The 12,171-nt window shown below is 48.3% G+C and overlaps 1 protein-coding gene across 3 annotated transcripts in view; it reads right to left on the reverse strand.

Moving 5' to 3' along the window:
* The window catches only part of COL15A1 (collagen type XV alpha 1 chain), a 102,591-nt gene extending 96,769 nt beyond the window's left edge, over nucleotides 1-5,822 (reverse strand). For 2 of the 3 annotated variants that reach the window (XM_067743834.1, XM_067743835.1), the window contains exons 1-2: nucleotides 5,348-5,505; nucleotides 5,180-5,265 (exon numbers count right to left, since the gene is read on the reverse strand). In XM_067743834.1, the coding sequence (XP_067599935.1) occupies nucleotides 5,180-5,265; nucleotides 5,348-5,358 (97 nt within the window). In that variant the 5' untranslated portion in view covers nucleotides 5,359-5,505. Of the gene's footprint in view, nucleotides 1-5,179; nucleotides 5,266-5,347; nucleotides 5,506-5,663 lie in introns of those variants that run through there. The other variant, XM_067743836.1, reaches the window with a different exon arrangement.
* Nucleotides 5,823-12,171: the final 6,349 nt, after the last annotated feature.

The raw sequence follows: 12,171 nt of genomic DNA on the forward strand, positions 1-12,171 counted from the left end.
TTCCTATGTAGTGGTGGGAGCAGACAAGTAATCAATGATCACGGTCCAGTCTGGGAAGCCCTGTGACTGAGAGACGGTGATATACAGTGTTAGCCCAGAGGAGAGACACTCAATATGCCTGGTAGAACAGGAGGACTTCCCAGAGAGGAATCTTAAAGGATGAATGACGGGGTGCCCGGTGAAAAGGGGGAAAGGCATTCTCAAGAAGGGACTGGCCCATGCAAAGACACAGAGGTGGGACAGTGAATATCTCATCCAGAAACCTGCCAGCGAGCGGCTGGTGTGAGCCCAAGTCAAGAGGGACATCGTGTGAGTAGAGAACAGGAGGTAGGCGGAGGCCAGACCACAAGGGGTACTTGGGGGCAAGGAGCATGACTCCATCCTAGGTACGTGGAGAACCCAGAGAGAGCAATTAAACTAAGGAGCAGCATGATTCAATTTGTATCTCAGAAAGATCCATCTAAATAGATAATAAGAACTATCCAACTCGTTCTGTTATTTGATGGGCAAATCTGTTTGAGGGAATCTAGTCAAAGGAAATAATCCCAAAAGAAAACAAAGGCCATTTGTCTGAAGATGTTTCCAGCAGCACTATTTATCATAATGACAAAATGGCCAAAGTCCACGTGGCCAACTCTGGATGAATGAGGCATGATCCACACCCTCAAGGTGCTCTCATATGAAGGAGAGAGAAATAAACATACTGTCAGTACAGGGGGGACAGTGGCTGGTGCCTGGAGAGACAGGTGAAGGGCTGTGGCGGTTTAGTGATGAGAAAGCTTAGCTGGGGAGATCCAGGGAAGGCACCCTGGAAGAGGTGCCATTTAAGCTGGGAGGTAGAATAAGGCCCTAAAGAGAAACAAGGCGAGGGAGTGTATTTTAGACAAGGGGATTCATCACACCTTGTGAAAAGTCAAGGAGACTGCAAAATCCCAAATATACATGGGGAGCTGTGTGTGGTTCAGTGTGTCAGGGGTTTTCAGCCTTCACTCTGCTTTAAAACATATAATGACAGGACATTATGCCACTACAGGCATTCCTAACTTTAGAGAAAAACAGAAATTTAGCCAGTAATTAAAACACTACAATCATTCATATTCATCACAACTTCTAATGGTATGTGAGCAACATGAGCTCATTACAGGCTGGGGCACAGGTAAGGTGGGAGGCCAGTGATGTAAAATCTTAGGCGTGACTCTTACCCTTTTCTCTCTCACGCAGGAAAGCACATCAGCTGGCCACCAGCAAGAATGAGATGATTAGAGGGAAAACCTGAACCTGCCCTGACTGGTACTCAGAGTTTCCCCCAAATGGCCAAGAAGCACATGAAGAGATGCTCAACATCATTGGTCATTCAGGAAATACAAATCAAAACCACAGTGAGATACCACTTCATACCCACTAAGATGGCTGTAATCTGAAAAGTAGAAAATAACAAGTGTTGGCAAGGACATGAAAAAATTGGAACCCTTGTACACTGCTGGTGGGAATGTGAAATGGTTCAGCCACTGTGGAGAACAGTTTAGGAGTTCCCCACAATTTAAGCATGGAATTATGATATAATCCCGCAATTCCACTGCTAGGTATACAACTGAAATAATTGAAAACAAGTACTCAAATCCATGTACCCAAATGTCATAAAAGCACTAATCATAATAGTCAAAAGGAGGAAACAGCCCAAAAGTCTCCATCAATGGAAGAATGGATAAACAAATTGCAGTAAACAACAGACTATTATCTGGCCATAAAAAAGTGAAGTCCTAATACATGCTCCAACATGGATGAACCTCAGAAACATTATGCTAAGTGAAAGAAATCAGATGCAAAAGGTCACATATTGTATGATTCCATTTATATGAAATATCCAAGATAGGCAAATCCATAGAGACAGAAAGCAGTTTCGTGGTTGCCACAGGCTGGTGGAGTGGGGATGGGGGGAATGGGGAGGGACTGCTTGATGGGAATGAAGCTTTCTTTGGAGTGATGAAAGGGTTTTGGAACTAGAGATGATGGCTGCACAACATTGAAAATGTACTAAATGCCACTGAATTGTCATTATGAAAATGGCTAGTTTTATGTTACGTGAATTTCACCTCGATTTAAAAAAGTAAATCAAGATATCCAAATGTCCAATACATATACGAAAAGGTAATCGACTTAATAATCAGGAAAACATACATTAAGATGACAGTAAGATTCTAACGTGCACCCATTAGAACTGCTGGAGTTAAGCCCACTGACAACACCAAGTGCTGGTGAGGAGGTGAAGAAACAGAGGCTCTCCTACCAGCTTGACGGCCGTGAGCCCCGGCACAACCATAGCGGAAGCCGTGCTGCCATTGTTCATTTGGAGGGCCTGCCTGCCCTGTCGGCCAGCACCGCACTTCCACGTGTACAACCAACGGAAATGTGTGCACACGTGCACAAAGAGACGTGGACAAACAGCATGTCAGAGACACGCTACAATATTAGCCCCAAATGGAAACCACCCAAATGTCATTGGAAAAAAATGGATAAATAATGGACAGTAAGTTAATACAGTGGGATACTGTACAGAAAGGAAGATGAATTAACTACAGTGAAATGCAACAGCATAAATGAATCTCAAAACTTAATATTCAGGGAAAGAAGCCAGACACCAAAGGAGACACCCCACATGTATAAAGCTCAAAAAAAAAAAGAAAAACTGAACTTCAGAATTTGGGGATCCATGCTTAGGTACTAACATTATTTTCTAAAAGGAAGGAAGGAATCACCATAAAAGTCAAGGGGATGGTTACCTCTGAGGGGAGGGAGGGAAAAATCACAGCCAAGGGGCACAGGAGAGCTTCTGGGGGCTATTCCATTTCTTGACCCACTTACATGAAAGTTTGCTTTGTGAGAAATCATGGGACTGTATTTTTGTGCGCACTTTTCTGCATAGATGTTATATTTCACAATAAAACAGTTTAAAGAAAAGTAGATCATTTGCACATATTAACATTTTGTAATCAGGAACAAATTAGTTATGACACCACTGCCCCCGTCTCACAACAACTTCCTTATCTTCTAAAAGAGCAGGCATTCCAGTGACACTGTAACTTTACCAGCTCAGCCCTCACCCACTAGGGGCACAAGGATTGATGCGAGGGATAAGGGGCCAACTGACAAGGGTCTCTTTAAACCGGGTGAGCCAGAAAACCCTCAGGAGCTGAGAAGCCTGGGGTCTCTGGACCACGTTTCCTCATCTGAAGCACAGTCCCAGTACCCAGCTCCTGGAGTGATTGTGATGATTGAGTGAATGAAGGATGAACTTATCACACATATGAAGTGGTTTACAAGTGTTAGCCTTATTAAACTTCATGCCAGATTTAGTTTACAGGAGGATATTTCAGGTCTAGGAAGATTCTCCCCTCGAGGGACACTGAATATCCATCAATCACCCATCAGTAACGGGTATTCCTAACTTTAGAGAAAACCAAAAGTTTAGCCAGTAATTAAAACACTACAATCATTCATTCTTCTCCTGAGGGTTTCCTGGCACTCCCTTTTTACATTAAGGATAGGCACAGGACTTCCTCTGTGTTAGAAAAACAGCCCTGACCTGGCATCCAGAGAGCCAGCCTACAAACGCAGGAGGAGAAAGAAACACCAAATTTTCTTTCCCCAGACCTTCCTCATTTTGGGGGTAGGGCTGCAGCAGAGTTCACAAAGACCACAGAACCTGAAGCTGCCTTCTGCCGCTGAGTTGGCAGTACCTCATATTACATGCAAAACTGCAACGTTCCGACACGGGCCACGGTGCTGAGAAGCCAAAACTGTGCTCCAGCTGCCCTTTGGTCTGCAAGAAATGCCAGGCTGGATGCTCTGGCAGGAAAAGTTGTCATTGTGTTTGAGTCTTGCTCCCAAGGAGGCAAGGATCTGGGCTGTCCCAGGCTTCCTTCAGCACACGAAGAGTTAACCATGGCCACTCGACAGTCCTCAGTTTCCTTCACAGAGACAGAGGTTGTGTTCATTCCCCCCCACCCCAGACCCTGTCTCCCAGCACACTTATTCTATGGAGACTGTGTACTAATCTCCTAAATCCAAAAGCAGTCCGAGGCTACTATTTGGAGAGTGGTAGCTCTCCTGCAGAACTGCATGGAGAAAGGGCTGAGCAGGGAAGGACCAGAGTCTAGAGACCTTGGCACCCAAGCCCTGCCTTTTGCACAGGCCAGTTCCTAAGCCTCTCTCACCCTGAGTGTCCTCTTCTGTAAAAATGTCTGCATTGCTTTCCAACACAGCTATTGCAAGGATCAACCTATAGTTTCGATCACTTATTTTGTGCCCAGTATGTGCCATGGTGTGGAAAGCATATTATTTCTAATATCTCTTTTAATCTGCACAGCATTCCTAGGAGGAAAGGTCGTCTAAGTATTCCCCTTTTTCGGATGGGGAAACTGAGGCAAAGAGTGGTGAAATTCATTGTCCAATGGCACCTAACACAGCCACAATTCAAGCCCAGGAAGCCTGAACACACTTTAACTCAAAACTGTTTTAACTCAGACTCCACTAGTCATGCAACCGCCTCTGGGTCCTGGCGGGGAAAGTGAGACCTGGGAACAGAAGGTGCCAGATCCCCTGGTCCCCAGTCCATAGCTCTTCCCATCACACATGGAGCTACTGCCCACGATGGATGGGACTCTCCAGGTAACTCAGGGCTAAGTTAGGCATCAGGGCAATTCAGTCCCGTTATTTCTTGCGCGGCAAAGCACCAGGTGTCTCAGCTGGCAGTCGTGCTTCCGCACCTGTGTACAGAGAGGGCACCAGCTCTGCCCTTACAATGAGCCAGCCAGCACGCGCGACCTGAGCGCGGGCCCTGGGTGAGCTGGAGCTAACTGTCCCCGCGGAACCGCTGGCGCTGTCACTGGGCTTCCAAAGTCCCCCTCTGCCCAAGATTGGAAGGGCTGCGCCTAGCTCAGACACCTCGGGTGCCCGGACAGCGCTCCACCCGCTCCGGCCGCCCAGAGACTCCCATTCGCCTCTCGAACCCCCGGCAGCGCCCGGGGAAGCCGTGGCAGAACCACCAGTGCGCACCGAGAGGCGAGGACTCCCTTTTATGTCCAGGAATGAGGCGCGCACCGCAGCCGCGCCCGCAGCCAAAACCAACTTCCCCCGGGTGCGGAGGTAGCCGGTGCCACCCTCGGGCCGGGCTGCTTACCTGTCGCGGAGCGGGTCCGGGTGACAGCGGGGAGAAGCACGGAGATGGAAAGCAGCCACAGCAGGCGCCAACACTGCGTGTCCCTCCTGCGAGAAGTGGCGGAGAGAGAGAAAGTGAGGCGGCCGGGAGGGGCCGGGGGGAGCCGGGGCGCGGGGCAGCGAGTCTTACCTTTGCGCCATCCCGCAGTTCCGCGAGCCTCCGAGGGCACCGGGCCGCCGAGCTCTAAGGACGGCGACGGGCTCTGCGCGCGGGCCGCTCGCCCTTCCTGCCGGGAACAAAGGCGGCGCTGGGCAGGGGCAGCGGCAACGGCAGCGGTGGGCAGGATCCGGCCCGCGCCCTGAGTCACCCGCGCTCTGAAACCCGACTCTGCCGCGCCCTTTGGTCCCCCGTGCGCCGCGCCGCGCCCCACCTCGGGCAGTGCCGCAGCGGCGCACTCACGTCCCGTGGCTCTTGGCCGCGCTGACCACCTCCCCACGCCACTCACCCCCTCGACAGATGCGCGCCCCCCAGCCGTGGCTTCCACCCGGGTGGCCTTGTGTAACCGAGAAAAGCCCCGCGCCCGCGCTCTTGTGGGTCAGAGGGCAGCTCCCTCCGGCCCTCACGTCTGTGCCTGTCCGGGCTGCTTCGCAGACAAAGCACTCTCTTTACGGGCCAATGAAATCCTCTCACCAGCCCAGAAAGGCTGGAATCGCTCTGATTTCCCTAAATGACAACGAAGAAACTGAGGCTCAGAGAGACGCAGTGAATGTCCCAAATTCACACAGCTGGATTGGGCTCCTGACTGCTGTGCCTCGCCCTGCACGCTTGACACACAACCCCCTTGAATGCCCAGGAATGGCCCCCTTGGGGCGGCATAAGTGATTCATGTAAATAAATGCAGCAAAGAGAACCCTAATAAAAATTTTAAATTTATCTACTATTGCAAGGTTTTCCTCTTTATACCTTGCCGGCACCACCATCCTCCACCACCAGAATGTAAGCTCCAGAAGGGCAAGAATTTATATTTGTTTTGTTCTCTTCTAAAATAGTACCTGGCAGTAGGAGATGCCAATAAACAGGGGACGAATGAAGGAACACAATTCTTAGGTGAGATACCACTCCAGGCACTGTGATGATCGGGGACAGAAGAACCAGCCTCAGCCTACAGAAGCACACATGGGTAGTGTGCATGGTTGGCGGGGAGGGAGCAGAGGGCAGACTATTCCACCTCTACAGATCTTAGCACAGGGCCTGGCACTGGCTAAACCCTCAAATGGTGGCTTTTTTTTTTTTTTTGCGATACGCGGGCCTCTCACTGTTGTGGCCTTTTCCGTTGCGGAGCACAGGCTCCGGACGCGCAGGCTCAGCGGCCATGGCTCACGGGCCTAGCCGCTCCGCGGCATGTGGGATCTTCCTGGACTGGGGCACGAACCCGTGTCCCCTGCATCGGCAGGCGGACTCTCAACCACTGCGCCACCAGGGAAGCCCGGTGGCTTTTTATTATTGTGATTACCACCAGGCCCAGTAGTGTAAGATATCTGGGGGAGATGAGGCACCACTGAGATCAGCTGAGACCTGGAGAGTTCTGAAGCCAGGCAGGCCCAAGGGCGTCTCTTCCTGGTGCACCAATAGCCACAGTGGGCTGTGACTCTGCGGTCAGTTCCTGGTTTTCCTTTCTAGATGGCAAGTCACCACCTGCAGAGATGGGATGGGGATGGACATCGTAGCTAACATTTATTGAGTGCTGATTGTGTCCTGGCCCTGTGCTAAATGCTTTACTCATGACAATCAATTCCCGCAACAGCCCTGGATAGGTGATACTTCAATGATCCTTATTTCATAGATGAGGAAGCTGAGGTTTAAAATGTGCCCAAGCTAGTGCATGACAGGTACCAACACCCATGCTCTTCACCACTCCATCACACTACCTGTCTGTGAACAAGAGGATTACACCCATTTCCCCACCCTTGAAAGCAAAATTGCACTGGAGATAATGGTGCACTCATGCATGAAGGGGTTAATGCCAGCATGGGCAGTGAGGGCTCCAGCGGGAGCTCTGGCCTGGGGTCAGGAGCCTGGATTCCAGTCCAGTTCTGGCCCTAGCTACAGAGTGAAGTTGGGCAAATCCTTGTGTGACTTTTTATTTCTTCATCTATAAAATGGACGTAATGATCCTGCTGTGGGTGGGTGGCTGGAATGTCGATGAAATCACTTGGATGCCACAGTGCTCTGTCCACTGTAAAGTGCTGTACAGATGTGAGGGGTCAGCTCTGGGATTAATGCACACAGTCTTCAAAAAAGAAAGAAAAACCAGCATGGTCTGGAGAAGGCAGGAGAGGCTTCAGCCTGGTAGTGAAGTTAACCCAGACTCTGGGGTCTATGGAGGGTTTGCAGGGGGCAGGGGGGGTGCAAATAGGAGGGAGGGGAAAAGCAGCCAATGCAGCTCTAGAGCTAGGATGGCCCCCCATGAAGCTAACACAAAAGGCAAAGTGCATTCTAACAAAACGGTTAGGCTTCTTTCTTATTCTGTGAATATGAATTCTTCTCCCACTTGCAGCCATGCTGTGCTGGACATACCTTATTTTATTATGAATTACTAATCATAAGGAATTTGCCTTATTAGTTCTATATCTTTTATTGCTTATAAAGTACCACATCGACTGGGAATGTAACTGATTTTCTTAGAACTATAGGAGATAGGTATATGTATAGCTGATTCACTTTGTTATACAGCAGAAACTAACACACAATTGTAAAGCAATTACACTCCAATAAAGATGTTAAAAAAAAAAGAACTAGAATTCTATATTGCTTCGAAAGAGCCACATCAACTATGATTATATAATAGTTCTATTGTTCTATTTGATGCTCAAAACCACAGGTTGTGAACTGGTGGCAGTGGGCTCAATTTGTCCCACAGGTATGTTTTGTCCAGCCTGCCTGGTGTCAACCTCCAAATTAAATTAGTTAGCAATATATTTGATAATTAGTTGATTTTACATTAAAATCCAGAATTCTGGCTTCTTTTTAAATTTTTGGAAAACCTGGCAACATGGGGCTTGCATTCCCTGTGCCAGTGATTGATTTGCATGAAAAGTGGGTGGCTGCCTTCAGTCAAGGCCATGTTCTCCAGTTTGCCATGATCCCTACCATCCCTATTGTTCCCCAACACCAAGTCTAAGAATCATTTGCCATTTCTCATCACATACGCACTCTGCCTTTTCTTATAAGAAAGAGAAAAGTGGAAGAGATTGAGCATTCATATCTCAGGTAGAAATGGGGGGAAAACATAAATAGATAGAGAAGGGGAGCATGTTTCAAGAAGGATGTGGAAGAACATATTTCTACACGTTTAATATACAAATTAAGAATACCCACATTGAAAAAATGAAAACTAAAATGCCATGATGAAAAAACCTGGTCCCCCTCAGTTATGCATGTTACCTGATGGATGAAAGGATAGCTGTATTTTGATTGGTGGGCTTGACTGTGGTCCAATTTATCAGTCCAAGATACATATGCATAAAGCAGCAGTTTCCTTTATTATTCTGACAGGGAAGTCGTTTGTGCACATTTCATGGTTTGTTGGTTCTGTGTAAGTATCTGATAATATCTAATTCACTAGAATCTAAAGATATAAGTCCCCAGAGCACATTTCTTTCCTACAAATGACTGGAAATGGATGCATGTTAATATTGTTAATTTTGTACCTATTTCACCTGGGAAGCCAGACCATGTTCCTAGGTAATCAGGGCTCTCATTTTTAAAGTTGGGCCTGGAGGTGGGAACTGTGAACTCAGACTGATGGAGGACAGGGAGGGCATCCGGCCTGGGAGCTGAAGGGGGACCAAATGGTCCCAGCTGCCGGTGTGGGAGGGATGGGGGCAGGATGCCAAACAAGACGTTTCGCCTCCTGCCAGACTGTGTTTTGAGGGTTTAAGCGATTTCCTTCTATTCAATATGAAGTTGTAGAAATAGCCAAGAGGAAGCTTTGTGTCATATTGGAGCTGGTCTAAATTGTTTACCACGGCTTTAGTACAATCTGCGAGATCGGGACGTGTGGAGGTGGGGGGATCTATGTCCCAGCTCTTGAAGGACTCAACTAAATTAACGGGCTGTTCCATTTTCCTATAAACCACCCAACTGTCCCAGTAAACGCAATCTCCAAAAGCATTCTCCAGACTGTCTCAAGCAGCTGGAAGGGGCACAAAAATCAGTGAGAAGCATCCCAGGTTGTGGTTTAGGAAGAAGTTATGAAGAACATAGCGCATGTCTTTCTGAACATGTTTCCTCGAGACGTGGGGACACGTGAGGAGCTGTGGTGGGGAAGTTCACAGGAGACACTCAAAGCTTGCATCTTCATCTGGTTTCAGGAGCAGAAAAAGCAGAATAGACCTAACTAGCTGACTAGAAAAGAATTAACTGGAATATCCAGAGAAAAGGGCTGCCCTTTGGGTAAACAATAGAAAACAATGACAGCGTAACCCCACACGTGCCTTCCACGGAGGATGCTTTTGTTCTGATGAGCACCTTGATGTGTCTGGCTATGCCAAGGAAGACCATGGGCTACTAAGAGCTGATTTGTTCTGCATGAGAGATGAATATGAAAATCTGACAATCCTAGTGGGAAGAGGACAAGAAAAAAAAGGAGGGAGGGTGTGTCAAACACCTCTTAGGTGCCACTGCCAGTGCCCGTCCCTACCCTCTGCCTCCATCATTTATGTGCACCATAGGCAAGGTCATCCAGCTGCCAGCAACTGCTTCCCTTCACCTGAGCACTTTCTCTGGCTGCTGGAGCCTGCTCTGCCCACAGCATAGCGGACTGGAAGTGCTAGGGAATCAGTGCTGACCCCCCAGCTGCTCTCAACCAGTGGCTGACAGGATAAAAACCTGGGCTCCCTTTCCCATTTGGTGGGAACGTCTAGACACCCAGAGTCCCCGTCCCCGTCACAGCCCCTTGCCCCTTACCCACACTGAGCACTTCTCCCTTCCTGCCCAGGGCCTCCCTGCAGATGCTGACCTCTGACACACTGCCTAATCCACTCAGCCCGAGCAACCTGGAAGTGCAGGAGAAATAACACCATATTTAGCCAATGGAAGCCAGCAAATACATTTCTCTCCTTTCTTCAACCAGATGCACTGTCCTGAGAAAGTCATTTATACGCCATCTGAGAGATGCTCTCACAAGACCGAGTGATCAATCATCTAATGCCTCTCATTGGCTCTTCCTCCTTCCCTGCCTCACTTCTCTTTTCTTCACTTCTGCTCCCTAGGATTTTACTCCCTAATACCAAAGAGGCACCTAAGACTAACACCTGAGTGACCCAGGATAAGCTAGGTGGTGGAGTTTATCTCTCACACTCATGATCTTAACAGGGTTCCTAGAGTGGTTGTCACGTCCATCTCACCAGGTCCCATTAGCATGATGTTACCAAATAGGGGACCAGCATTATGATCTGTGTCATATTAGGATGACAAGGCCCCTATGGACTATAGTATAACAGAGAACAGGAGAGTTAACATAGCCCTGGAGCCAAAAAATGAACCTGGACTATTCTCCTTGCCATATGAAAGCAAATTGCTTTTGATTTCCCCCCGCATAGAGGCTGTGACTGCATTTGCCAGACCATAGTGCATCCCAAGTGTCAAAGGTTGTATTGATATATTCCAGTAGCTACCACATCTGACATGGCAGCTTCAATTGAGGCTACCATCTGGCCAAGTTTATAGCAATCCACTATTATCCACCACAATCCATTTGGTTTTTTCAAAGGCCATTCAGGAGAATTCGTGGAAATACAATGGGACCCACTACCCCTGCACCATGTAACTGTTAACAGTAGCTCTAAACTCTGCAATACTTGCTGGGATGTGGTATTGCTTCTGATTTACTCTAGGAGGTAGAAAAAGGAAGGTAGTTTCAAGGACTTCCACTAGACCTTTTCATAAGTCAGGGAGCTAATACAAAGGTTCTGCCAGAAGCTAAGTATCATGTGATTACATAGAGGAATGGGCACAAAATGTGTTGGTCTTTGTATCTCACAATGCTCACCAGAGAGCATCCGTCACAGAGGAGACATGCAACAACCAGGTGGACAGAGTGGCTCATCCTGTGGACGTTAGCTAGGCTCTTGCCCTGGCAACCCCAGGGCTGACATGGTGGAGCCTTAAGAAGAGTGACAGTGATGGCCAGGGTAAATGTTAGGCAAACACGGCTCAAGAACAGGGGCCCCATCCTTCTGAAGCAGATCTACCTCCTGACATTGTGGAATGGCCAACCTGCCAGCTGCAGAGATTGACACAGAGCCCTCAAAATAGTACCATTCCTCGAAGAGGCCACCCAGCCACTTGATGGCGAGTTGATTTCTTCGGACCCTTCCTGAGCAATTCTTCCTTACCAGGATCGATACCTATCTGGATATGAGTTTGCCTTCCCTGACCAGGTACCTTTGCCGGCACCATCATTCAGTGAGTAGCAGAATGCTTGATGTATCAGTGTGGTGTCCCGTACAACATTGTCTCAAATGAGGGGACTCATTTTATGGCAAAAGAGGTGTGAAAATTGGTGAATGACCAAGGAACCCACTGGTTTTAGCATTACCACATCACCCAGAAGCCACTAGCTTAATACAATGGTGGAATAGCCTGTTAAAGGCTCAGCTAAGGCATCAGCTTAGGGGCAATACAGTGCAGGGTTGTGGCACTGTCCTCCAGAACATGGAACCCATGGTCACTGCATGGTCCTGTGTCCCCAGTAGCTACAATACTTGGGTCTGGGAATCAAGGGATAGTACTAGGATTGAGCCCTTTCTCTCTCTCTTCCAGTGATCCACTGAAACCCTAGGCTCTTTTGGGGTAGAGGTGCTGATTTGCAGGGGAAGAATTCTTCCAAGGGATATAGTAAGGCCACTAAACTTGAAGCTGAGAGTACCACCTGGTTACTTAGAGTTCTTCATGCCAGACAGCCAGCAGACAAAGAAAACAGTGGCTGTATTAGCGGGGGTAAGAACTCT

The sequence above is a fragment of the Pseudorca crassidens genome, chromosome 7 (genome assembly GCF_039906515.1).
Source record: "Pseudorca crassidens isolate mPseCra1 chromosome 7, mPseCra1.hap1, whole genome shotgun sequence".
Classification (NCBI taxonomy): domain Eukaryota; kingdom Metazoa; phylum Chordata; class Mammalia; order Artiodactyla; family Delphinidae; genus Pseudorca; species Pseudorca crassidens.